This window comes from Lipomyces chichibuensis, assembly GCF_038497645.1.
Source record: "Lipomyces chichibuensis strain CBS 12929 unplaced genomic scaffold V1513scaffold_38, whole genome shotgun sequence".
NCBI lineage: Eukaryota > Fungi > Ascomycota > Lipomycetes > Lipomycetales > Lipomycetaceae > Lipomyces > Lipomyces chichibuensis.
Genome location: NW_027117490.1, coordinates 11,754 through 35,142, shown reverse-complemented (window position 1 = coordinate 35,142; position 23,389 = coordinate 11,754). Strand labels below are relative to the sequence as shown.

Below are 23,389 nucleotides of genomic sequence, written 5' to 3'. Positions count from 1 at the left end.
AACTCTTCAGTATTTGGAGAGCCAACAGTATCCTACTGCCTTACTTGCTCTGGAGTGCCAGGCTGGCGCTCACTTCCCGTATCGAAGAAATTAGCCCAATACTTCATAGATATAAATACGAGAATAGCGAGCACAGCCAGCAAAGTCTTCCAATGAATTTTCGTACTCCCTACTTCGTCGCGATTGTCCAGGTTGGCCTGATCCAACAGAAGGTTAGCGATAGCGCGTCTTTGGTCTGACCACTCATCGTGACCAATCATGGATCTTGTGGCGTCTGTCAAGACAGTTGATCGTCGATCTTGGTCAGCATCATCACTCGTTGCCGAGATTGGTTCAGACATTGACTCGCACTTCGCACTGCGCCCGTTAACCATCGTAGCGGAAAAATGCGGAGCAAATAATTTATCGTTAACTGTCGTATTCGTAACCTCGTCTACCGACAGCGACAGCAGTTTCTGTAAATTCATCTTCACTTTAGCTTCTGGAAATGGCTGCATTCGCCTAAGACGGACAGTCGGGATGGAGAGCGACTGGATTATCGTAAGTTGAGGATCAGGGGATATTTCAGCGGAGGAAAGCGAAGGCGGCCCTTGAGAGAATGCTCTCGCAGTGCTGGTGGATAGGCGTGATATCAGTGGAGTTGATCTCCCCCGTTTTGGGTCGAGCAATAGTTGAGGCAACTCCTCCACTGCTCGAGCCACATTCTCACCATTAGTCCCATCATCCTCGTCCACGTCCTCCTCAGCGTTCTCAGCGTCCTCCGCAAGCAGCAAGTTCACAGTGGGTATCACGTCAAACTAGCAACATGTAAACATATCACTACTGTCCATACTCTATAGCATCAGTACTCACATTGAAACCAGTATTTACGTCGGACGGGAGGAAAGTATTCCTTCTATCACGCGGACCTCGTCGTGGCGGCATATTCGGTAGTAATAGCTCCTCGTCAGAAATCGAATCGATGACCGCTGGGTTGGCTGGACAGCAAATGAACCTACACTGCCGGAACAGAAACGCAATCAAAAAAAAACAGAATAAGATATACAGAAACAATACAGCAAATAGAGCAATAAACCCAAATCCCACGCCCGAAGCCATCCGCACCAAGGAGCGTGGTATGGGATAATATATATGATGAAAACCAAAATTGGTTGATCAGTTTGGTCGTCTGCCTTTATTATTGAAGTGTTAGGGTAAGGGCGTGCGTTTCCCGCCACACTCTCTTGCAGCATTGATTACCTACTAAGGATGCCAAATAGTATACTTATTTAATTAAATATTATACAAAAGATTTAGTACAAACCCAAATAGGACCAGAATTGCGTCTTGAGAAGTACTTCCAGCATTTGCATTGAGTGTATGGGAATATCTGTCGGTAGATTATTAGCTCCCGCTGGATGAAAATAAAATACAGCGCCGCAGCAACGATAGTGAACTGCCGAGTAGTTTTGTGCGTTGGGAGTTAATACGATTCCGGCATCGTTCAGCCATTTCCCATCCACCGGGCGCTCTCGATCTTCGCCTCAGTTTGTCACTCATCATCCAGTAACAGTCGTCACATCAGCACCGTACAAGCTGGTCGTGTGGGGCCACCATCTTGCTCCTCATTTTCTAATTGCAATTTAATTTTATTATTTAAAATCAAGCACGAACTTCGAGGGAGGGCACTCCACCGCCAAAAGTAATAACTATCAGGGGCAGCGATATCTTGCAGAATTGGTTTTCCAGTTACTATTATCAATAGATTGCCCAAACAATTTCTGAAATCAGCCATTATGGGTTTGCCAATGTGGCGTACGCCGAGTCCAATGAGAGTCGACCCTGATCTTTTGAAACGCATCGAGCCTGGATGTCACATTAACACTCATCGACGGAATCAACGAAATCTTACTGGTTCACATCATCTTGGATCCCTGCAGCGGTATCTCGCAAATTCGGCTGACCCGGCTCTCTCGCTTCTCACCGTAACCAGGCATCGAGATGTAGATGAGAGTACCGGGTCCTCATCGTCATCACCACCGTCAGCTATGTCCCCACTTGGGGAGCCGTCTTCTTCAAGCACCTTACTTGAAATGCTCCAAGCACAGAACTTGGCTGTCATGGGTCGGGAAAGCGGGAATGTACCATCTCATGGAAGTAGAGGGTATTCTTGGTGGAGATCTCATCGATCAGATTTGGAGTCTCGGCTTAGCGGCATATTTGAATCCGAGGATAGCTTGAATTCGTCGAGACGTGCAAGATCTACTGGCGACGACGCATTCGATATATCATCGTCGCCACAGGATGACGATTCACCTGATATGTCGTCACAAGAAGACAATAATATGCTGATGGATTACAACGAGGAAAGCACGCAAAGTACCGTAGGCATAGAGGATCTCTCTGCGGACAATTCCTCGATGGTACCTCACGGCTCTTCTACCCCAAATGCCAGTCGACCGTATCAATCTAGACAAGAACTGTTACCGTGGATCTCAGATGAGCCGATTAGATCCCAATTTTCATCAGGACGACGTTCACATGGGTTCGCTGGATATAACCCACAGAGACTCGGTACGCGAGCGTCAGCCGGCGCCAATTTCGATGACATTGCCAGCCGGCGCTTATTCAGACGACGAAGAATGCGCCCTTCAGTTCGCCGTGACCAGAATGGGAACTTTCAAGGAACTTATAATCAGTTTGACGATTCCGGGGAGGCGAGTGCGCCGCGGAGAGGAAGCCTTAGACGGACACCGACCTTCTACGATCCCTCAACTTCGTCACTTAATACTGTCGTTGTTGACGGTCTAGGTGATCGCAACAGAAGCCCAAGCCCAGGAGGAGCTCAGGGGTCATCACTTGAAGGTCTCCTGCAAGTAGAAGGCGTGGCGTCGTCGAATGCGTCGGTTGCGTGTGAACCGGGCGATGATTACTCGACAGTTGACTCGCTGGATGTGAACGACGACACAGCTAACAATTTGTCATACAGATGAAATGACTGTTTCTAGGCTATGGGTATCATTGCGTGTAATACATCTTGTATTTATAGTGTTTTCATTAAGACGCTGCTTTAATGTGTAGTTTTTGCGGCCGGTGTTTTGTTTGGTATAATGGTGTATGTGGCTTCGTCTATGTCTAATGTAACCGATGAGAGCGAAAATGGTAATTGGCTATAACAAAACAAATTGTATTGTAAACGCTTGCGGCTTTACCAATCAGATCATTTTATTCTGATTTTTGTAATTTGATTTCTATGCTGGATGAGCGTCTATGATAAACTGCCGCGACGTTGAAGACGCAAGAAATTGGTATAGTGAGCATTGGCTTTCCTTCACTATGCTGACACGCATTAATATCAACTCACGCATCGCATCATAAGGTTGTTTTTATCGTTGTGTAGTGGACAGAAGATATTATATAAATTTTCGACCTATATTCACATGACTAAAATAACAAACCACGTAAAATATACACCCAATAAATACACGCATTTAGAACTGTAAAGCCTGACCCTTCTGTTTCTTGTCACCACCAAGTTCGAAGTGCTTGCATCGCTTCAATGGGAGCTGAGCCTTGGTCTTGCAAACGGTGCACTCGAGACGAAGAACGACCTTCTTTGTTGTTTTAGCCTGTAAAGTTGATCCGTCAGCATTTCTCGTTTCCTTCCTCATTCACATTGTAGTATATCGTACCTTCTTGTGGAAAACTTGCTTAGTCTGACCACCATAACCTCGCTGCTTACGGTCGTATCGACGCTTTCCCTGAGCATATAGCGAAGCCTTGCCGGCCTAAATACACAACAACTCGTCAACAATACTACTCAAACCTATCATGAAATTCCAAGATTTCAACGCGTACCTTGTACTGAGTGACCTTGTGCTGTGTGTGCTTGCGGCACTCCTTCGACTTGCAGTACGTTCGTCGAGTCTTGGGAATGTTAACTATACGTGGCATTAGATCACCATGTCCAATAATCCCAATCATTAATCCATTAACGGAAAATGCTGTTAAATTCGATAATTCCGATAGTCTTACATACCCATTGTGTCGGATTGTTGAATTTGACCGGTTATTCTATGGTAGTATCGAAAGTCCACTAAGTTCGCGATGATCGATTGGCACCGCAGTTTGTGTGTGCAGATTGCAAGCCCAAACCCTCTTGTAAATGACGGTTTATGACATGTTATATGAGCGTGACTGCTATTTCTCCCACAAGCCCTACTACAGAAACCCTACCGATGTAGGGCATACGAACATCTCATGAGCCGCACGATCCAGGTATACGCATATTTTATAAGGTTTCGCGCTGCCAGTGCTTATTTTCGCCAATGTCGTCAATTTTCGTACCGCTGATACGATGTAGACAGCCAAAGAAGGGATTTCTTAATGACGTACTGCGCTTAGATGATCACAGTCCTAATAATATTTACATGGTCTTTGCACGTCAACACTTTAATTCAATATAGAAGGACGCTACAAATGTCGTCGCCAGAAAGCAGCAGCACACACCTATTCACTCCATCAAAGACAGCAATTGACTATACTATTTAGTATTCTCACAGCTGTTTCACAAGTTATCATTCTCAATGTACATCTTAATCGCGTGCTCCTTCGAAGCATTACCAAAGATATCATACGCTGTCTCAATCTGGGACAATTTAAGGCGATGAGTGATTCAACCGATCTGGCTTCATCTTGCCCCTCTGCAGTAGCTTTAATAGCATAGATGTCGTGTTCGCGGAAACGAGACCGGTTGTAATCGATATATTCTTGGTCCAGAGATCCTGGAGTTGGAGATCGACTGATTTTCCATGCACGCCGATATTGGCGATGCGTCCGCCTGGTGCAATGATCTTTTGACATGTATCAAACGTCTGCGGAACTCCAACACATTCAATCGCGACGTCGACGCCAGGACTGGGTGTCTGATATGTCGACACAGGGTCTGAGGCTTTCATGTCTGCGTTCATAGCCTTCATAATCTCGTCCAGCACTGAATTCGTTGTCAGTTTGGTCGGATTGATTGTCATTGTTGCTCCGAGCTCCTCTGCAATGGCCAATCGTGAATCATCTCTATCAATCATGATAATGTTGGCGGGCGAGTAAAACTGCGCCGTGATGAGAACTGCCAGTCCGACGGGCCCCGCGCCGACAACTGCCACAGTCTCGCCAGGCGCAATTTTAGCTGACCGAACACCGATCTCAAACCCAGTCGGAAAGTCATCGGAAAGCAAGAGCAGCTCGTCGTCTTTCAAAGCTTTTGGCGCCGCATATAGAGATGTATCTGCATATGGAATGCGTACGTACTCAGCCTGAGTTCCGTCAATTTCGTTGCCGAGTCTCCAGCCGCCATTCAGACAATGTGCCTGCAGATTTCGCGAGCAGTAGAGACATTTTCCACAGGAAGTAATACAGGAAATGAGAACACGATCACCAGGCCTGAAATTGGAGACGGCGTCGCCTACAGATTGGACCAAGCCGACACCTTCGTGACCCAGGATCCGGCCTGGGGTCACCGTGGGAACGTCACCTTTCAGGATGTGCAAGTCAGTGCCGCAAATGGAGGTGGAAGTCAGCTTGACAATCGCGTCCGTAGAGCTCTGGATGGTGGGCATTGGCACCGATTTCCATGCCTTCTTGCCGCGATCCTCGTAAACGAGGCCTTTTATCGACAGATTCATGTAAAAGGTATTGATGCGCGTAGTAAAAATATTATGGAACTTGGAAGGGGTTGGAGGAAGTCCGCAGACTAGTTTAAATAGTCTCGATTTCAAGTGACTTCTGAGGTCTATGATACCCGCTGGAAATAATAAACGGATTCAGCACGTTACACTATGTATGGCGCCTATTGCAAGACACTTGTGGTGTGACAGTGCGGCTCAAATGACACTTGCTGGCATGACGTCATCGATAACATGCTTTCACTGTCGCACCACCGGAAAAAACGGATATAACGATCAATGACAGCACTAAATCATTAGTGAAGAATCTAATATGCCACTTCATAGCTGAGAATTTCAGCGCCAATGTGAAACGGTGAGAGTTGTGCGGAGCCAGGGCTGAGTACTATTGGTAACTTCTGTAGTTGTGGTATCTTGGCGTTGCCTGTTCGATGATGGAAGCAATGAAAGCAACTGAGGAGGAAAAGGACGAAGAATATGTTTAGCATGAAATTTTGTGTCAGAGAACAAAGCATGGCGCCGAGCATCCCGATACACTAGTACACAACTTCCACCATTCAGGTTGGCCTCGCGGACATCACCGAAGTCGCACTCATCGATCGGCGTCATGAGATCGTCAGCGGATCCTCGAAGTTTAGCAAGAACTGCGTGATCGATGAGCTCATTCCGACCGTACACTCCCTTGTGAAGTCGGTTACCGTGTCGCACTTAATAATGCCATCTACGATTGGATTGCTTGTCGGCTTCTGACAGAGGCCGGGTAACAGCCTATTGTATGGAGGAACTGTTCTCTTGGGGTGGGAAGTCTAATCTTTGATATGCTGTTACCCCTAATAATTGCCTGGCACTATAGAATACAACCACCATGTCCAATAGCATTCTAGAACCAATTCGCGTGAGTCAAATACAAGCATGCATGCAAGAACATAATATGATAACTGACATATACTTCATCCATATCCATCTAAACGAGACTAGAATATAATGAAAAAGCAAATAATACCCGGTGCTTCTCAGTGCTTCTAAAGTATTGTTAATACCCCTGGTCAGATGAAAGCTGGCCGCACGAGGTATTAAAAATAATACTGATGGCACCATCATTTTCGTCTACTTTGCGTGGTGTTGTCTATTGAATTGATCTGAAGAAGTCCATGCATGCAGTGAAGACGACGAGTAGGATTCCACCACCAGGGCCTAATCTCAGGACTTTAGGAACGAAACCTTTGTAAAGAGCGCCGAAGCCTTCCTCCTTCGCGACAAGGAAAACACTAGGCCAGGCCCAATTGTACTTGGGAACTACACCGTTGACACGGACAGTGTTTTGAATTCGGCTCTTGACAACATCAGACGGTGTGTTAAGAATAGTACCAGCAGTTCCTCCAATAGTACCGGCAATGAGATCGTTCATAGTTTGTCCGGAAGGAGTCTCGGCCTTGGGCATGAGTTCTCGGACCTTGAAAATAACGCCGAAATATCCAGCATTCCAGAGAACGTGACGCCAGAGAGTTGCCTCCAGACCGTTGTAGATAGAAAGGACGCCCTCGTTACGGACAATCTTGAGAGCACAATCCAATGGACCCTTGTACAAGCTAGCAGAGGCCTTGTCCTGTAGTCGAATCTTCACTAGCTCGAACGGAACGACGACAAATGCCTCAGTCGCACCCGCGGTAGCACCAGTCAAAACGGATAAAGGTTGGTTCATCTGCGTGGCGCCAAAGGCTTTGCGGTAAACCTTTCCCCACTCATCGTTTGCAGCAAACTTCGTCGCACGCTTGGGAGCTTCCATAAGAATTGGAGCGCTGATACCACGATATAGACGACTAAATCCCTCGTTCTTGACGATTTTCTGGAAACAGTCGAGCATACCAGTGTACGCTTCACCACCGCTGCCCTTACCAACCTGCAGTTGAACGCGGGTCTTGACCACGTCTAGAGGGTACATGACCAAAATCTACTAAAATTGAGCTTCGCCTCAAACTTTGGTAAAAATAGGGCAAATCCTGTGACATACCTCCGATACGCCAGCAACGGCACCAGATAAAAACTGGTAGATAAATGGAAGACCTAAATTAAAAACAATCAGTCCACAAGTCGTATTTTCGCATGGCTTCTACCTTAGAATATGCATTCATACTCTTCTCGTTCGACATTATTCCACGTCGTGTCCGTAAAAGCGTGTTCAAGAACGGGGATTATCGTTATAGTTGCCGATTATTGATCGGATGGAAAGGACTTGGATATTGCTGAAAAGAGAGTCTACAAAACCAAAGACGAATACTATATCTTATGTGTGTCAGCCTACACTTTACAAGCCCGGCGGAACAAGTAAAAGGAAATTGCTGTGGTTGGTGATGAGAAATAGAAATGGAAACTTCGACTATGAGAACAATCGACAGCCGCGGTTTTTTCTTGCCCACATTTTTTAAAGTTGTGACCCTCCGTCTTGCCAGCTTCCCGCTTACATGCATAAGGTTTGCGCCGTGGGATAGGGTTTTGCGGCTCACAAGAGACTCTTTTTGGGTTGCGCTAAAGGCGGACTCCCCAATAATATATCATATCTGTTGGGCAGGAGCCTATGCTGATAATCTTACTTGGTTGCAGTGTGTATGAGAGAATTCTTAAATCGAACGCTTTCAGGGCAACGTTTTATTCCTGGGATAGATAGTAAATGGGCAGTAATCTCGGACCAACGGACCAGGATTTTGTCGGGAGCTTGTCTTCGGCAGTTCTCGGGAGCTGGCAGGCAATTCTGTGGGGACTATCATATATATCACCCAATTCTTGTTTCCGTTCCGGACCCTAACTCTTGGGCATCAATGTTATCCGAGTGCGGCTTAACTACACTACTGAGATTAGAGGATGAATTTCCGGATTTTGATGTTCTATCAATTGAAAGTTATTTTGGGTATTTCTGCGATACTATCACCCGCTGAGGATGCACCACAATATATCTTCTTTCACAGAATGACGCCAATAAAAACAGCATGATATCTTTGCCAGAGTATTTTTAGACTTTTCAACTGCTGGTCATTTTCCGCTCCTTTTAGCGACAAATGCAAGTTACTATCATCCGCTCGACTCACACAACACCTCTTTAAGAAAGGCTGTAAAATTATGGGAATAGCTGCAGAATGGTGTGAGGCAATGCATTATCATTTTTCACATTTCATAACATACACCGACCAACCAGGAACTTATATATACATTTAGCTCCCTCGATACGTAGAGTATGAGTACTTCGACACAAGTAATGGAATGTGGAAGTGCTCTTTGCCGTATTTCCCAGCTGGGATCTTGAATGCTATCTCAATGTACGGGAAAAACGTATCACCTTCAAACAATTCCTGAATTGTCTCAAACTTTATGGAGTACACTGTGTCATGGGATTCTTGATACCCTTTTTCGCCAATGCTGGCCACCTCGTTGAAATCTTCGATCCTAGCTGGGGGAGCTTGGTAGTTCGAGGCACCGAGGTTCCAGAAAACAACGCGTCCATCGCTATTGGTCTCTGCGCTTGCAAATGGGATAAACTGAGGTCCAGATAAATTGTCAACTTGCTTGGAAAGAGTGCAGCGAAGGCCAGAGACTGGTCGTCCGGTAACGGTATTGAGGACGTGGCAGGTAATTGGATGCTTGGATGCCATTTGTATAATGTTGGGATGGTTTCTATGTATCTTGATAAGCGCGGTTGACCAAGGGCGACCAGGTGATGGTGGTCTATACAGATACCGCTGATCTCAAATTAGAGCTGGATCTGTAGTAGCAGATCAGAGCTCGCAGAATACGTGATCAACATAAATGAAAATTTGGAGCATGACCTGGTTTGATGGACCTCATCGTGCGGCTCGACATCGGAGATGTGCGAGATACGAGACTCTGCAAAATCTAAAACGCCATTGATTTCAAGGGTTTTGTATTCTACACTGGAATAGCAGCAGTTGATCCCAAGGGTGGCAAAATGTTAAAGCGCTGCTAAACCTAAAATTCCTTGCTTAATCTCGACGTCGAAAATATTTTTCAGTCAGGGCCCTAAAATAAGCCGCAGCAAACGCTTCCCCGCAAAACGTACAACACGATGTTGCGGCCCCTAATTATCACGCCCCAGATATGGGCACGATAATTAGATATATAATATAGAGATACATGGACAGCCTGCGAATATATAAAGCAATACACGTAGTTCGATTTTGAGAGAAACTCCAGTTCTTTATATTTGCAAAGGCAGGCATGACTCGAGCATCTTCCCGCACATCGGCGATGGCGGCTGCATCACTTCTAATTCTTCCGTCACTAGCATTCTCCGCAATTGTTACCATGTTCGTGGCCTCAATAATTCTGGCGTTCCACGTCATGAAGATGTACATTTTATGGTTTCTTCGAGTTTCTGGCATTCGCTCCCGCCCTCAGGAGAAGATTCACGAGCTGCGAAACGTATTCGAGATCTCTGTCGCGCGGCTTGTCGGTACCACTCACGATAATGCCATTTATGATGAAGGAATGAGTGATCAAAGTATGACTATGAGGATAGATAACTACGTCCCGCCGCCTTCGTATATTGAGAGTGAGTGGATTGAACAAGGTCGAATCATAAGATCAAAGAAGGGGCGAAGCCTATCTGTCGCTTCGACTCACTGAGAGGCGTAGCATGCATTTAAACGTGGCAAGAAATGAATTTTTGATTATTGGGCATTGTTTTGATGCAATGAAGAGTCTTGCGCTGTAGCATATCTCAATTTGATATTTGGAGTATGATACTATTTTGTACATTTAGCTAATGTTAGAATCATTCGTGTGTTTGGAAAGGTTAGAAATAAGTCTGGGAAAAAGCGCATATCTTTTAGATTGTATATATACAGACTTCATTTATATATTATATCAAACGACTAGTATATTAGCAATGCAAAAAAAAAACCAAACTCCGCGCAACGTTAAAAGCAAAGACCTTATACGGCCACATTTTGTCATCGTGCTTCCTCACGCTACACACTGCCGCCCTCACTTACACGTCGCCAACATGCCGGATAAGACTCCCAGTAACTGTTGATTCTCACAGGCGGCCGCAACACGTTCCTTATCGTTAAGTTGCTTGTTGACTTGTGATTCGCTCTGATGAGTTCCTTGTTTGACCCTAATTTCGATTCTGAAACGAGGGGGCAGACACCGTTCGAGGCGGACGCGAATACCCAGACCAATTAGTGTAGCTAAACTGCAATGCGTGATTGTAGGGGTAATTTCAACGATAACGCGTGAGATTTTCTGGCGTCGGCCATTGGCGTCTTTGGACGATACAATGTGAATATCTGGCTTGTTGACAACAGCCAGCTGACCAAGGGTGAGAGGATGTTCTGGATCTGATATAGTCGAGATCAAGTCTTCCCAGAGTTAGCATAGATTCGTTACAACACCGTGTATAAGAAATTTGCCCGCTCGTACCATATATCTCTTGCTCATCAATAGGCTCAAGTTCGTCAATATCAGACTGATCGTCGCCAACATCAGACTCGCCACTAGATAACTCTGGTGCCACTTTCGCCTCAATATCGTCGTCTGACAAGCCATCCTCTCCCAGTAGCAGTAACGAGGAATACGACTCATACAGAGACATAGTAGGGAAAGCACCATCTAAAGCGGAATGTGGGAATGTCGCTTTAATGGATGATGAATCGCCAAAAATTTCCTCGCCTGCGGGACTTCGGGTCGGTAAGTCCTCGAGGGACAATACTTTCGGATTGGCATTAATCGGTTCTGACATTTTAACTTGTGACACAATTTCGACTGCGAGATAATGCCGTAGTCAATCCAGGACTAAGGCTATTATGCCTAATTCTTGTTGTGTGCCGAATAATCACATAGTCGATGTCGCAAATTCGTTGCGTTGGGAATCTTGTTACCCTGACGAGTATAATACTCTTACCCTCTCAATGTTGACTTCCCATACTTCTGCTGCAAGATGTCGCCTGTATAAAAAAAAGTGTCAACAGCAAAATCTCCCAATATATTCGAAGTTAAATATACTATTATTGTGCTCGTTGGAGCAGTCATTTTCAGCTGCAACGAAACCGCGTCTAATGTACGCAGTTGCAGTGTTGTGATCTATCGGAGCGCGTGCGGCTGATGTTGGTATAGGGTTTTCAAACTTTAATTCCAATATAGGACCGGATCAAGTGTGAAGTTGAAATCCCTTGAAGACCCACTTATGACTATAAATAACGATACATATTATCCAAGTACTGTTGATCTGCTGTAAGATTATTAGTTATGTCTGAGACTATCGAATCAGTGACTAGATAAAATTTGGCTGAGCTGCTAAGAAATACCGTGGACAGTGCAGTTCGCCAACCCTAGCAGAAACTCCAACGTCATAAGTATCGGGAACGTCAAGCCCGAATATAAATAGTTCTCCACGAATGACATATATGTCCATCTCGACAATCAATGACGGTGGTGTGCGACATGCAGACTTTGAGAAGGAAGGATTAATATTTTTTAACTGTACATGACACCTCAATTGGATCACATTACTTCGTTGTATAGACTTCAATATGGCGGCCATATCAGAGCCGATTCAGAATCTACCAGGTTATGATATAGTCATTGACGCCTGGAATGAGTTTGCGGGCGAAAAGCTGCAAACTAAGGGTAATTAATTTATCTATTACTTCAGCAGAAATGTTTCTAATTTATTGTTTGATGGAGATCCGTACTTCGAAAAACTTCCCGACGGTACCACTCGACGTCGCAAAGCTCCAGAAGGAACATCTCCGTCTGACGCGATAGTCTTTAAGAAAATCTTAAGCTCAGCATGGAAGCATGACAGGTGCATGTGCGGCTGCTTTTGGGCAGACTGGGGACTCGGGCAAGCGCCCCTGATCTCGCTAATCCCCGTCTTGGGGCCATGGATTATGTATACTCTACATTTACGTCTTTTAGTTCTGGCTGAAGAATTGCATATACCTGCGACGCTGCACGTCAAAATGACGGCAAACGTGACGTTCGACTTTTTAATAACCCTCGTACCTATATTGGGAGCCGTATTTAGCTATTTAAATGCTTGCTCGACCAGAAATGCGGCGTTGGTTCATACTTATCTTATGAAGCGCGCACTGGAGCATCAAGCTGTACGTTCTGTATTAATAATATTGGACTGTTTTTTCCTTTATTGACATTGACACAGAGAATGGGCGACTACGTACCTCTACACACAGAGCACGCTGAAAATGCGGCGCCCAACCTCCAAGACGCGTCGATCGCAGCGCCACGGCAGGCGCTTAAAGGATCTAGGTATCAGCCGTCATCGTACGATGGCAAGATCACGAATAAGGGTAAATCTGGCGCTATGGAGACTGGCGTTCGATAGACATCCTTAGCGCTCTACGATTATTTGACGAAGAGGCCGTAATATGGCATTTTGTTGCCACTTAATAAAATGCCCACAACGATGATCTCATGGACGGCATTTGGGCGATTTTGGCTAAATTGGAAACATTAAATCTGGATCAGTTTCAACAGCATGTATTTATACATTATTATCCCATTTAGTCCGTATCCCAAGAAATCTATACCATATAACAAAGCAAAGCTCTGACCAAACACCGGCGAAATGTTGATATGGTTGATTGTAGATAGTGAAGTTACAAAATATAACCGGTCACATACAACTACAACGTTTCGCTTTCCTCAACCCCATAAATTTTTATCCGCTTAACCTTATTGTTATATGCCGATGGAATTATCTCTACTATCTCGTTACGCTCGAAATCCAGTGCTGGAATGTCGAATGGTGAACAGGCCATCAAGTATCCGTACAACACTCGCAGGACGCTCACATGCGCGATGATTAAAATATCGTTCGGAATGCGTTCCATTTCCAAAATCACCGGTTCCAAACGAACGGCTAAGTCGTGATATGATTCCGCTCGTGGAAATCTATGGCGGTAGGGATCCTTCTTATGCACCTCCACCTCCTCTGGGAACTGCTTCTCTAGCTCTTGCCATGACAAGCCATCGCAAGAACCAGGATGCATCTGTGACAACTGTGGACGCTGGCGGCAAGAAAATCCTCGCTTCTCAAATTCTGCTGATGTCTCAACTGTACGACGACGAGTAGATGTCCAGACTATCAATTCTCGTTCGGGAGAATTGTCGCCGTGCGTACGTCGCGCGGTGTGTTCGGATCGTCGATGTTCAAGCAGCGTGTCAGTTAAGATACGTGCATACGTTCGACCTTCGTCACTCAGATGAGGATCTGACTTGTACCTTGGCATCTGTTCTGTAGATCTGCCGGCCTGAACGAGTTATATTAGTATCGTATCACAAAACTTCAAATAACTTCTTAACGCACCCTGGCAAAGTATACACATCCAGATTTGATATGCAAATTCATAAGGTAAAATACGATGCGATTCGGTAAATATCCCATGCGCGAGTTATTCAATAGTATACGCTCTCCCGCGTTGTAGAGCTTAATGTAGCTAAACTCAGGCTCATCCAAGGTCTCATAATGAGGAATTTTGTCACTGATTCGCTTTAGATAGTGCTTTATGGCTTCCTTCTCGTTCCATCCAATATACTGGCTTCAGTCAGCAAAATTCGCAGACGATTATGGACAGGTGGCCAAACTTACGTCCGGTGATGATATTTTAACGCTCCGCACGTTGGCTTCAATGATCTCGGGTCTATCACAAATAGATTCAATGAACAGGGTCTGAATCCCACGCTGACTAAATTCCTTAACTAGTACCCGCCGACCTGCTGACGTTGGGTTTACGGCGTCATAAATCGCAACTTGACCTCGGTCTTCCTCAAAGAATCTGTACACATCGGCTTTGCAAGCAGCCATAACTCGTTGCCTTAAAATAACTGTCGAAGGCGATGCGTTCACAAGGAAATAGTCATCTGGAACATCCGTTCCCGGTGCGATGTGGACCCTTCTGTAGTCACCCAAATGGAATGCATGCGTCTTTACGCCGAGCCTATAAACATTAGCCGGGACGACACCTTCGTCATTAAAGTTTAAAAATGGCCATACCATCTCAAGTATCTAGTCAAAGAGACGGCAAGATGTCTGAATCAAATCGTCGGTCAGAATGCATTCGCGGCCAACAAGGTACAATCACTCACGTTTTACCTCGGGCCGGCAACCCGACCAGTACTATGCAAATCTTCCCCGCGTGAAACAGTCTTCCAGATTCCGTTGAATATAATTGAGCAGGAGAGACATGAGTAGGCGATAAGGCATCGTGAACGGCGTCCTCATCAACGGATGAGGACTGGTGGCGCAGGTATTTCGATCCTACCGACTGCGTCCGCATCGGTGATGTGAAAGCCGACGGGGTCAAATACATCTGCGACGCGAAGCCACCTGTGATAGGTGAAGTCGCCAGATCTGCATGGAAAGTCGATAATCCGGGAGGCGAGAGTGAACTGGTGAGTGAAGAAGGAGCATTGGCCATTGGAGAGGGAGGCCCATCATGGTCCTCCGAGGAGATTGACGCGGACGGAGATGGGGACGTTGACGGTGACGAATCTGACGATAGCGAGATCATTGCTGCCCGATTTCAGCTTTAATTCAGATGCCTGCAATAAATATGAGATATTCCAAAATTCTTCTCGCTATCGAATAGGATAGTTAGAAGAAGGTCGATAAGCGGCCGATATCACTGGCCACGCAGCCAAAGTTGTTGCAACCCGGAAGCGTGTCTGCGGAGAATCACTTCACGTGATCGCGGCGGAATCCTGACGTCTGCGGCGCCAATGTCGGCGGCGACAAGTCACCCCGCGCACAATCATCGACCTGATAGAACATCAACGCCGGGCAAGGCTATCGTGATTCCGGGGATAGATATGCTATCCAAATATGACCGACATAGGTTTTGAAGAGTATGATTCAGCGTATCAGGTTCCAGATGCGATTGCCGAAACCCCAGCGGAAGGGCATATTGACGATCACAGTCTCTCCTATCACTCCGTCCAACAAATACACGAGGCGTTCTCATCATTTTGGACCAGTTATGCGGAGAAACTTATTAAATATGGTATCTCAGGGTCGAATGCGGACTCTAACGGTGGCGGGGCAGGATGCATTGCAGAGTTGCACAAACGATATGTAGATATCTACTTAGCGACGTCTGAGCTCAGTAACTTGACAGCGAAGCATCCTGATGAATGCAGTGGCTCGCGTGAGGAACAACTACGTGAAGTACCTAAACCGGGAAATATTCAGATTCCAGATTTTTCACCGGAGCCGGAAGACTTGGAGTTAGATGAGCGATTTTCAAAAGTCGAACGGCAGATTAAACGATTAGACACAGCTGAGAACTCAACGAAGCCACTTATAAAGAAACGAGGCCGACGAGCGAGAAAGGGGTTTACTGAGCCGACTACTAAGAGACCACAACTGAAGCCAACTCGAGCCGATCGTCGTGGACCGGGAGGTATACCTCGAAAGCCGCGAATACAAACAAGACGAGGAATTCTGTCTTGTGAAATTATCGTCAATCGGTATTCACAGCGAGCTCACACTAGTCAAACGACAATTCGTAAGAACTTCTCTGGTCCATTTGGTGTGTCCAAGAAGAGACGAAAGGGGAGGAGCAAAATTGATTTAGATGGCCTTTGGGCGGCCCATTGGAGATTGGCGCGGTCACAAACTGGTAGAGTAGGTCAGGCGACACAGAAAAGAAGACGGCTACCATTTTTGCGTCGAGCGCTGGCGAAAGGAAAAAGGCTTTACGAAAAGTAATCTGTATAATACTTTTGGGGCATATTATGGCGTTGCACGAGGTTTTTGCGCCGTCATGTACAATTAGTTACTGTGATTTACAAGTTAAGATAATATCATACCATTGAATACAAGCAGAGAGTGACAGAATTATATAACATAAATTAAGCATAATAACGAAAGCAAATGACAAAAAAAACCAATAAACCCGTCTCCAAATTATACACGCCAACTCACGCTTTCCCCGATCGGATAAAATGATGTACAACGCACAACGCAAAACAAACTTAGCCCAAACATGTAGTAGTCCTTAACAAATCTTCACGTATATGCTACTGCTAGTAAAGAAACTAAATGATATGATAATGACCAAGATGATCACCACGACAATACAGCCCAGATATGATCGCACACTTGAGGCTACGAATTCCTGCCTCCCTAATCTATCGTTCCAATAACCATCTACAGTGACAAAGAGTATGAGTACTCATCCTCAACATTCTGAGAGACCCAAAGAACCACGCAGCTGAGCATCAGAAGACCGTTAGCGATGACGTTGCTAATACCGAAGTAAAGTGTCGGCAATGGGTACGCAGGAACTATGTATTTTAGGATGAGAACAACGATGCTACCGGAAAATCCACCAGCCAAAAGCGCAAAGCCCATGAATAGGACAAGACGAGCCTTCCAGGCGACTCCGGTTCCTCCATATGAAAACGAGGCGTCAGATGACAACCGTGCCTTGTCAATTGAATTGATCACAATAATGCCGAAAATCGAGCAGATACCGGGAATCCAGTCCACGAATTCAACGTGAACAAAGGACGGATTGTAGTTCTTCGAATAAATTGCCGAGTCAACAAAGAACCAGAAGCCCAGAGAGAACAAGGCACCGGCGAGATAGACACCTGCTGATCGCACATGCGCGGATGACGGCAAAGCCGGCAATGGAATTGGAAAGCGGAAAAGCTTGGGACCGGAATTGGACATGCTGAAGGCAGTAAATAGAGACAATGAATAATCCGCAGATTGACTGTAGCTCTGCTAGTTTTCGGTGCGGGATGAGAAGTTGATATGAAGTTGATGGAGGCGAATGTCCCAGACAACGGGAGATATTGCAGTACCAGACCCTTATCTTAGGCTGTGTCAATTTTGAGCGTCCACGATTTTACAACGGTCCAATTTTACAATTCAAGCCATATAATACAAGCACAAAATATCTAGTTTACAAGGTAGCTACTGGCATGTCATCGGTAAGAAGGGGCCCACCAACAAGAAGACATCTGACTACAGGGTCCTCATCAAAGCTAAATTCACTGTCGTCACTTTCTTCACTGTGGTGACTGTCGGTGTCCTTATTATTATCATCATCGTCATCATCATCATCATCGTCGCCGTCTTTATCCTCGTTATTTTTATTATTTGACGCTTCTCCATCGATTTCTGCATCAAAGGCACTGTTTTCGGGAACTTCCAGTATAAAATCATCCGCTGGGACTTTCGTCCACGTGGACAAACACATGTATAACCACGCATGAGTCACAATTTTGATATGCGAGTAGCGAGCCGCCTGCTGCACCTTCTTCGTACCGACCTAGATAATCAGCATAATCTCTAATCCGAATAAAATTTTATTACATACCCGTTCAGCAACCAAATGGGTGACATCTGTGGAGAATTCTTTCACAATCGTGGCCCCAAATGATCTCGCCCAAATCACTACATCGACACTATTCCAATTAGATGTTGGTCCCTCAAATATGGAAAGCAACAGAAAACTCATTACGTATCGATGTTTGCACCCAAAGGAATAGTCCCCGAGAATAGAATTACAGTACCCTTCAGTACATTCATTTTCATCTCCGGCATGATTACTTTGATATCCGGTAGGCCTTTCCTCCAGTCTTCATTTCTTTTTCTCTTCCGCTTGTTCACTGACTGCTCCTGGACGTTTGCATCATCATATGCCTTATAATACTGGTCATGTACCCGCACAAGGACATTCTCCAAAAAATGCAGCTCATTGTCCTTGTCCGCTCCCGAAGGATCACCAGATTCTGATAAATTGTCTGCGTCAACATCTGGTGACATCGTAAGCGTGCCACCGCTTGTCGACCCGGTAGCCTTAACATCTTGTGCTTTCGGCAAAAAGCCGGAATTGATATCACCAATGCCAACAAAAAATTCGTAGGGGATTACTTTTATCAGATTGGCACTCCATTTCCACACATCTCCTCTGTCATCGATAATTGTCACTAAACTGGTGTCGACAGGGAATAACCGATGGAGATTCTTCTGCTCCAGGTTTCCACTTTCGTCACGAGTGAGTATACGATCACCGAAATATTTACCATCAGGGTCAATAATTTTCGAAATTTCCGTTGCATAAGATTTTGTAGCCATGGTATATATATGCAACTCATATAGCTGAGAAATGCGTTCCAAAAATTCTGGTAGCCCGGGACGAACTTTGACATAGTACCAGTATCCTCGAGGATTCGCCGCATCCTGTAAGCAAAACGAGTAGACGTCTTTCACAGCCAAATAGTGAGAATTTGTTGGGTCCTTCTTCCATTCGCCAATTAAGGGATCCACAGTCGTATGAATTACAGTCTGGTCGAGATCCACAACGAGAATAAGTTTCCGGGCTGCCAGAAGTGTCACTGCCGACAGTCTTTCGATCCTTTCAGCTTCCTAACAGCACCGTGAGTATGCAAGGCATCGATATTCAACAACAAGAGCATACCTCCATGCTGACGGCTAAACCAGCAGTGTTATGAAACATCTTAATATTCGCTCGCTCTGACTCTTGATAGCCCGAGTAATCTTGACTGTAAAGGCAATTAGTATTGTTATTCTTGACCGCACTTGATCGCAAAGAGAAGTATTTCGCACAATGTCAAGTCTTTCCCGCAAAGAGCACACATGCCAGCAAACTGGATGGCATGCGTACATGCTTCAGTCACTGTCATGAAAGCTCGTCTGTGATGACAAACAGGTCAGTCTTCTGTAGCATTTCGAACGTACACTCGCCGGGGCTAGTAACACGGGATAAATACCCAGCCGTTTCGATCACATCACCCTCCTGTACTGTCCACTTGCCGACAATCCCCTCAACGGGCGCTTCGAACACGGCCAGTAACTCCGCGGGAACTTCGATCTCCTCATTTAAGTCCCGAGTTTGTGTGATGGTTGTCTTATACCGGTATGTAAGCAATGGTGTGTTCTTTCTAATCTCGGTCCCGGTCGCCACCAAGAGCTGCACGATCGTAATTGGATAACGAAGCGTCGACGGCAGTGTTAAATTGGTGTCCGTCATCTTTGGGGTTTATGCATCTATCAACAAGTACGTGTTTTTCGAGTAGCCTGAGGATGAAGTCTACTGAATTATATGTTGGAGCGGGATATATCGTGCAAACGGCGACCTGTTCCCAAAATCGTTGATCCGCCACAAGAGTTCCCGTACTATTACTAAAACTCCTCGTGCCGCCTACTCATCGGTAAACCTCCCGTATTACAGTCCACTGCTGGTCGTCGCTTGCTTGGGTCTGATACGGTGGCGGGCGACCGTGATGCGGTTTGTGTTTTCGAGTGATCAACAAAAAGAAACGGAGTTTGTTCGCACACGATGCTGAAAAAACTAGGCTGCTGTAGAATGTGTGGCGCGACCGGTGTGGCACGAATCGGCACATGCCATGTGTGGCTGTGCATCTCTAAATTTTGTATCGGTAGCCAGACAACAGTCATTGGATACCTATCCTATTTTCGCATCGAAAACTCTCGGACGAACGTGTTGTACTGACACTAATAGTGACAACAGCCATAATGCGGTCTTTAGCACGTTGCCGACCGCGGTGGGTATCAGCAATGACGCCATCTTGCTCACGCCCGTTTCTACATTGTCGACAAATTTCAGTACACGTCTCGAATCTCGCGTCGGTCCTCGCAGAATACCCATCACCACCAGAAGTTCTTGTCATTGGCGGCGGCCATGCAGGATGTGAAGCTGCGACAGCGGCTGCACGTACTGGTGCGCGAACCACGCTTATAACTCAGAGTATATATGCAATCGGAACGTGCAGCTGTAATCCGTCCATCGGTGGTGTCGGCAAAGGCAACTTGGTGCGCGAGGTCGATGCCTTGGACGGTGTGATTGGGCGCGTTACAGATCTCGCTGGTACAAACTTTAGAATGCTAAATAGATCAAAAGGTCCAGCTGTGTGGGGTCCACGGGCTCAGATTGATAGGAAGCTATACAAAAAGTATATGCAGCAGGAAATTTTGAATTATAGGGGCTTGGATATCAAAGAAGGCAGTGTTAAGGATCTGATCATTGAGCCTGACGCGCAAGGTGAACATCATGGAAAGGTTCGGGGTGTGGTTATGGACTCCGGAGAGGTCGTTCCAGCATCTAAGGTAGTCATTACGACAGGAACGTTTCTTCGCGGCGAAATTCATATCGGCCAGCATTCTTATCCTGCAGGACGCATAAACGAGCCCGCGTCATTTGGTATTAGTGAAACTCTTACAACAGCTGGGTTTAAAATCGGTCGACTAAAGACAGGCACTCCTCCGCGGATAGACGGGCGGACAATTAATTATAAGCGAACGCGACCAGAATACGGAGATAACCCGCCGAATCCATTTAGTTTTATGAACGAGAGTGTTGCGATTGATGCGGAAAAGCAATTGACTGGATATATCACTTCGACAACTCCAGAGTCGCACGACATCATCCGATCAAATCTTCACACGACAATGCACATCAGGGAGACAGTTAGAGGGCCCCGATATTGCCCATCAATTGAGGCCAAGGTTGTCAGATTTCCAGAAAAATCCGGCCACATGATTTGGTTAGAGCCGGAAGGGCATGACACAGATGTAGTATATCCAAGTGGTATCAGCGTAACGTTGCCGGCGGATCTACAAAGGAAGGTACTTCAAACAGTTCCCGGACTTGAGGATGCAGAAATGCTGCAACCTGGATACGGTGTCGAGTACGACTTTATTGACCCTCGGCAGCTTTATCATACATTGGAGACAAAACGACTCCAGGGTCTTTACCTCGCGGGCCAAATTAACGGCACAACTGGATACGAAGAAGCAGCAGCGCAAGGACTTTTGGCCGGTGTCAATGCCGGATTATCCGCTCTAGGAAAAGAGTCGCTTATTTTGTCGCGGAGTCAGGCATATATAGGTGTTATGATTGACGATCTTATTACTAAGGGTGTTGAAGAACCATACCGAATGTTCACCTCCCGATCGGAGTTCCGCTTGACTTTGAGAGCAGAGAATGCTGATTCGCGGTTAACCAAACTGGGGTTTTTACATGGTGTTGTGTCTCCAGAACGATACGCGAAAACAATAGATGAGAATGCATTGGTAGACGATGCGGTCGAATTCTTAAAAAGTGTCACCAAAGTTCCATACGAATGGAACAGATTTGAAGAATACGCAGTCAAAATTAACAACGATGGAATTCGACGAAGTGCCTTTGATATTGTAACTGGTTGGCGAGGAGATGAGTGTGCCGCATTCCTAGAGGTACTCAAATTTCCACAATACTCGCAACTTACTCCAAAACTTATCGACAAGGTGGCCATTATCGCGAAATACAGTCGGCTTATTAGTAGAGAATCAAGTATGATTAAGCGATTCCAGGAAGATGAAAATATACAGCTGCCCACAGGCGTGGATTATTCCGGAGTGAGATCAATAAGGATGGAGGCTCGAATGCTACTGAATGACGTCCAACCACTTACATTAGGACAAGCGAAGCGTGTGCAGGGAATAAACCCTTCAGATGTCATAGAGTTATTCAGAGTGGTACAGATGTATAAGCGAGATCCAGCTATATTGAAACCCCTGGGCGCTCCTTTAATGGAACCGGCACCGGTGGAGAGTTCAATGATGCATATGTAACAATAGAATACAGGCATAGTGAAACGTATTTCATTGTAAACATGTTCAACTAACTATTCTCGAATCAAATTGCGCCGCGAGTGATGTATAAACCCGTCGTCACCTGGCTTTCCCAGACCGTCCAGGAATTTGTCAACCTCATCTTTGTCACGGCTCTCTCTCCTGTTATGATGGTGATCTTTAGAACCTCGGCGTGTGCTTTCTCGAGATCTGTCACGCTGTCTCCGATATGGCCGTTCATCGTCCTCTGGCTGATGATCTCTAGAGTAATAGTGTCGGCCTTGGCTGTTGTGTGGTCCATGTCGATATCGGCCTTCTCGACCGTCAGTGCTATGGTGCGTGCCGTTATCGTCACGCGACCTGTAATCGTCACGTCTCCTGTCGTAACTAGCCGTCCTGTTATCGTCCCTGCTGTGATAGTGACTGCGTTGAGGTCTCGGACTCCGATCATCGCGGTGTCGGTATCTTTCAAGTTCCCTCGCGCTCCGCCGACTTCGCGGCTCTGGACTTGTGCTTCTAGATCTGCTCTGTTCTGTACTGCTTTCCTTCTGATCAGCATTCTTGACGCGCGGCTTTGTCCCCAACGCCTCAGCCATCGCAATCTCCTCTGCTTCTTTAATCCTCCTTAGCTCTATTCTCCTCAACTCCTCTTTCGTCAGCCGCAGTTCTTCTTCGCCAAGCCCTTCTTTATCAAGCTCCTTCTCCACATCAGTACTATTTTTCTCCTTAGAATACCATAATGCATCATTTTTCTCGGCCCAACGACCTGTAGGCGCCATTACTGAATGTCCGAGGTAGTTCTGGCGATACTTGTCCTGCTTGACGGTGTCCCATGAAAAGGAACCTTGCCCGCCACGGATACCTTCGCGTGTGGGTCTGTTCGACAAAAGGTCCATTGCTGGAAGCGACTATATTTTGAGAACTCGACTTTGGTAAGTTGGTAAAAGTAAGCACGGAGCAGACATACAAGACTCTTAAGGAGAATGTTGGATTGAAGTTTGTCATGAGGCCGCGATGAGGCCCTTTCTTCGCTGGTGGGTCTTGTACTGGCAGCCATTTTTCAGCCGCACGCTCACCTTAACGATGA

At 46.0% G+C, this 23,389-nt stretch overlaps 15 protein-coding genes across 15 annotated transcripts; 5 read left to right on the top strand and 10 right to left on the bottom strand.

Annotated features, from left to right (window-relative positions):
• Positions 1 to 32: 32 nt before the first annotated feature.
• V1513DRAFT_427160 (uncharacterized protein) lies at positions 33 to 924 on the bottom strand (the record flags this gene model as incomplete). Its single annotated transcript, XM_066896211.1, has 2 exons — positions 33 to 797; positions 853 to 924. The coding sequence occupies 2 exons, from the start codon at positions 922 to 924 to the stop codon at positions 33 to 35; spliced, it is 837 nt and encodes a 278-aa protein (XP_066751609.1).
• An 851-nt stretch (positions 925 to 1,775) lies between these two features.
• V1513DRAFT_460238 (uncharacterized protein) lies at positions 1,776 to 2,972 on the top strand (the record flags this gene model as incomplete). Its single annotated transcript, XM_066899819.1, has 1 exon — positions 1,776 to 2,972. The coding sequence occupies one exon, from the start codon at positions 1,776 to 1,778 to the stop codon at positions 2,970 to 2,972; it is 1,197 nt and encodes a 398-aa protein (XP_066751608.1).
• A 405-nt stretch (positions 2,973 to 3,377) lies between these two features.
• Positions 3,378 to 4,106, bottom strand: V1513DRAFT_451031 (60S ribosomal protein eL42). Its single transcript, XM_066898902.1, has 4 exons — positions 4,019 to 4,106; positions 3,838 to 3,920; positions 3,672 to 3,767; positions 3,378 to 3,608 (listed from the first exon to the last, which is right to left on the bottom strand). The coding sequence occupies exons 1-4, from the start codon at positions 4,020 to 4,022 to the stop codon at positions 3,471 to 3,473; spliced, it is 321 nt and encodes a 106-aa protein (XP_066751607.1). The 5' UTR covers positions 4,023 to 4,106; the 3' UTR covers positions 3,378 to 3,470.
• A 379-nt stretch (positions 4,107 to 4,485) lies between these two features.
• V1513DRAFT_451030 (chaperonin 10-like protein) lies at positions 4,486 to 5,926 on the bottom strand. Its single transcript, XM_066898901.1, has one exon. The coding sequence runs from the start codon at positions 5,658 to 5,660 to the stop codon at positions 4,638 to 4,640; it is 1,023 nt and encodes a 340-aa protein (XP_066751606.1). The 5' UTR covers positions 5,661 to 5,926; the 3' UTR covers positions 4,486 to 4,637.
• A 528-nt stretch (positions 5,927 to 6,454) lies between these two features.
• Positions 6,455 to 8,076, bottom strand: V1513DRAFT_466246 (mitochondrial carrier domain-containing protein). Its single transcript, XM_066900069.1, has 3 exons — positions 7,795 to 8,076; positions 7,672 to 7,724; positions 6,455 to 7,611 (listed from the first exon to the last, which is right to left on the bottom strand). Exons 1-3 carry the CDS (start codon positions 7,808 to 7,810, stop codon positions 6,787 to 6,789), a joined length of 894 nt encoding a protein of 297 aa, XP_066751605.1. The 5' UTR covers positions 7,811 to 8,076; the 3' UTR covers positions 6,455 to 6,786.
• A 709-nt stretch (positions 8,077 to 8,785) lies between these two features.
• V1513DRAFT_451021 (uncharacterized protein) lies at positions 8,786 to 9,486 on the bottom strand. Its single transcript, XM_066898900.1, has one exon. It carries the CDS (start codon positions 9,302 to 9,304, stop codon positions 8,867 to 8,869), a length of 438 nt encoding a protein of 145 aa, XP_066751604.1. The 5' UTR covers positions 9,305 to 9,486; the 3' UTR covers positions 8,786 to 8,866.
• A 401-nt stretch (positions 9,487 to 9,887) lies between these two features.
• Positions 9,888 to 10,295, top strand: V1513DRAFT_427154 (uncharacterized protein; the record flags this gene model as incomplete). Its single annotated transcript, XM_066896210.1, has 1 exon — positions 9,888 to 10,295. The coding sequence occupies one exon, from the start codon at positions 9,888 to 9,890 to the stop codon at positions 10,293 to 10,295; it is 408 nt and encodes a 135-aa protein (XP_066751603.1).
• A 182-nt stretch (positions 10,296 to 10,477) lies between these two features.
• V1513DRAFT_451019 (uncharacterized protein) lies at positions 10,478 to 11,609 on the bottom strand. The gene is made up of 2 exons (XM_066898899.1): positions 11,094 to 11,609; positions 10,478 to 11,032 (listed from the first exon to the last, which is right to left on the bottom strand). Exons 1-2 carry the CDS (start codon positions 11,410 to 11,412, stop codon positions 10,656 to 10,658), a joined length of 696 nt encoding a protein of 231 aa, XP_066751602.1. The 5' UTR covers positions 11,413 to 11,609; the 3' UTR covers positions 10,478 to 10,655.
• A 593-nt stretch (positions 11,610 to 12,202) lies between these two features.
• V1513DRAFT_460232 (uncharacterized protein) lies at positions 12,203 to 13,027 on the top strand (the record flags this gene model as incomplete). The annotated part of the gene is made up of 3 exons (XM_066899818.1): positions 12,203 to 12,299; positions 12,357 to 12,782; positions 12,837 to 13,027. The coding sequence occupies 3 exons, from the start codon at positions 12,203 to 12,205 to the stop codon at positions 13,025 to 13,027; spliced, it is 714 nt and encodes a 237-aa protein (XP_066751601.1).
• Positions 13,028 to 13,156: 129 nt separating this feature from the next.
• On the bottom strand, positions 13,157 to 15,325 carry V1513DRAFT_419218 (6-phosphofructo-2-kinase-domain-containing protein). The gene is made up of 5 exons (XM_066895903.1): positions 14,781 to 15,325; positions 14,689 to 14,724; positions 14,284 to 14,632; positions 14,002 to 14,229; positions 13,157 to 13,945 (listed from the first exon to the last, which is right to left on the bottom strand). The coding sequence occupies exons 1-5, from the start codon at positions 15,203 to 15,205 to the stop codon at positions 13,319 to 13,321; spliced, it is 1,665 nt and encodes a 554-aa protein (XP_066751600.1). The 5' UTR covers positions 15,206 to 15,325; the 3' UTR covers positions 13,157 to 13,318.
• Positions 15,326 to 15,362: 37 nt separating this feature from the next.
• Positions 15,363 to 16,514, top strand: V1513DRAFT_451014 (uncharacterized protein). Its single transcript, XM_066898898.1, has one exon. It carries the CDS (start codon positions 15,517 to 15,519, stop codon positions 16,399 to 16,401), a length of 885 nt encoding a protein of 294 aa, XP_066751599.1. The 5' UTR covers positions 15,363 to 15,516; the 3' UTR covers positions 16,402 to 16,514.
• On the bottom strand, positions 16,486 to 17,550 carry V1513DRAFT_451013 (uncharacterized protein). Its single transcript, XM_066898897.1, has one exon. The coding sequence runs from the start codon at positions 17,368 to 17,370 to the stop codon at positions 16,843 to 16,845; it is 528 nt and encodes a 175-aa protein (XP_066751598.1). The 5' UTR covers positions 17,371 to 17,550; the 3' UTR covers positions 16,486 to 16,842.
• Positions 17,551 to 19,972, bottom strand: V1513DRAFT_451009 (uncharacterized protein). The gene is made up of 6 exons (XM_066898896.1): positions 19,440 to 19,972; positions 19,276 to 19,362; positions 19,127 to 19,211; positions 18,167 to 19,074; positions 18,023 to 18,110; positions 17,551 to 17,974 (listed from the first exon to the last, which is right to left on the bottom strand). Exons 1-6 carry the CDS (start codon positions 19,697 to 19,699, stop codon positions 17,606 to 17,608), a joined length of 1,797 nt encoding a protein of 598 aa, XP_066751597.1. The 5' UTR covers positions 19,700 to 19,972; the 3' UTR covers positions 17,551 to 17,605.
• Positions 19,973 to 20,021: 49 nt separating this feature from the next.
• On the top strand, positions 20,022 to 22,330 carry V1513DRAFT_451005 (glucose inhibited division protein A-domain-containing protein). The gene has a single exon (XM_066898895.1). The coding sequence runs from the start codon at positions 20,206 to 20,208 to the stop codon at positions 22,300 to 22,302; it is 2,097 nt and encodes a 698-aa protein (XP_066751596.1). The 5' UTR covers positions 20,022 to 20,205; the 3' UTR covers positions 22,303 to 22,330.
• Positions 22,117 to 23,380, bottom strand: V1513DRAFT_451004 (kinase phosphorylation protein-domain-containing protein). The gene has a single exon (XM_066898894.1). The coding sequence runs from the start codon at positions 23,196 to 23,198 to the stop codon at positions 22,356 to 22,358; it is 843 nt and encodes a 280-aa protein (XP_066751595.1). The 5' UTR covers positions 23,199 to 23,380; the 3' UTR covers positions 22,117 to 22,355.
• Positions 23,381 to 23,389: the final 9 nt, after the last annotated feature.

What these genes read in the sequence shown, in the direction of transcription:
- V1513DRAFT_451009 (XM_066898896.1), bottom strand. Translation starts at nt 19,699, where the DNA reads ATGACGGACACCAATTTAACACTGCCGTCGACGCTTCGTTATCCAATT. An exon ending in GTTTAGCCGTCAGCATGGAG is followed by an intron (nt 19,075 to 19,126) that starts GTATGCTCTTGT and finishes CGGTGCTGTTAG; the next exon opens with GAAGCTGAAAGGATCGAAAG. An exon ending in TTGGGTGCAAACATCGATAC is followed by an intron (nt 18,111 to 18,166) that starts GTAATGAGTTTT and finishes TAATTGGAATAG; the next exon opens with TGTCGATGTAGTGATTTGGG.
- V1513DRAFT_451031 (XM_066898902.1), bottom strand. An exon ending in ACAAGGTCACTCAGTACAAG is followed by an intron (nt 3,768 to 3,837) that starts GTACGCGTTGAA and finishes TTGTGTATTTAG; the next exon opens with GCCGGCAAGGCTTCGCTATA. An exon ending in AGCAAGTTTTCCACAAGAAG is followed by an intron (nt 3,609 to 3,671) that starts GTACGATATACT and finishes TCAACTTTACAG; the next exon opens with GCTAAAACAACAAAGAAGGT.
- V1513DRAFT_451004 (XM_066898894.1), bottom strand. Translation starts at nt 23,198, where the DNA reads ATGGACCTTTTGTCGAACAGACCCACACGCGAAGGTATCCGTGGCGGG.
- V1513DRAFT_451019 (XM_066898899.1), bottom strand. Translation starts at nt 11,412, where the DNA reads ATGTCAGAACCGATTAATGCCAATCCGAAAGTATTGTCCCTCGAGGAC. An exon ending in TGATGAGCAAGAGATATATG is followed by an intron (nt 11,033 to 11,093) that starts GTACGAGCGGGC and finishes AACTCTGGGAAG; the next exon opens with ACTTGATCTCGACTATATCA.
- V1513DRAFT_451021 (XM_066898900.1), bottom strand. Translation starts at nt 9,304, where the DNA reads ATGGCATCCAAGCATCCAATTACCTGCCACGTCCTCAATACCGTTACC.
- V1513DRAFT_419218 (XM_066895903.1), bottom strand. Translation starts at nt 15,205, where the DNA reads ATGATCTCGCTATCGTCAGATTCGTCACCGTCAACGTCCCCATCTCCG. An exon ending in TTGCCGGCCCGAGGTAAAAC is followed by an intron (nt 14,725 to 14,780) that starts GTGAGTGATTGT and finishes GATTTGATTCAG; the next exon opens with ACATCTTGCCGTCTCTTTGA. An exon ending in TTGACTAGATACTTGAGATG is followed by an intron (nt 14,633 to 14,688) that starts GTATGGCCATTT and finishes TAATGTTTATAG; the next exon opens with GCTCGGCGTAAAGACGCATG.
- V1513DRAFT_451014 (XM_066898898.1), top strand. Translation starts at nt 15,517, where the DNA reads ATGACCGACATAGGTTTTGAAGAGTATGATTCAGCGTATCAGGTTCCA.
- V1513DRAFT_451030 (XM_066898901.1), bottom strand. Translation starts at nt 5,660, where the DNA reads ATGAATCTGTCGATAAAAGGCCTCGTTTACGAGGATCGCGGCAAGAAG.
- V1513DRAFT_451005 (XM_066898895.1), top strand. Translation starts at nt 20,206, where the DNA reads ATGCGGTCTTTAGCACGTTGCCGACCGCGGTGGGTATCAGCAATGACG.
- V1513DRAFT_466246 (XM_066900069.1), bottom strand. An exon ending in CCGTTGCTGGCGTATCGGAG is followed by an intron (nt 7,612 to 7,671) that starts GTATGTCACAGG and finishes CAATTTTAGTAG; the next exon opens with ATTTTGGTCATGTACCCTCT.
- V1513DRAFT_451013 (XM_066898897.1), bottom strand. Translation starts at nt 17,370, where the DNA reads ATGTCCAATTCCGGTCCCAAGCTTTTCCGCTTTCCAATTCCATTGCCG.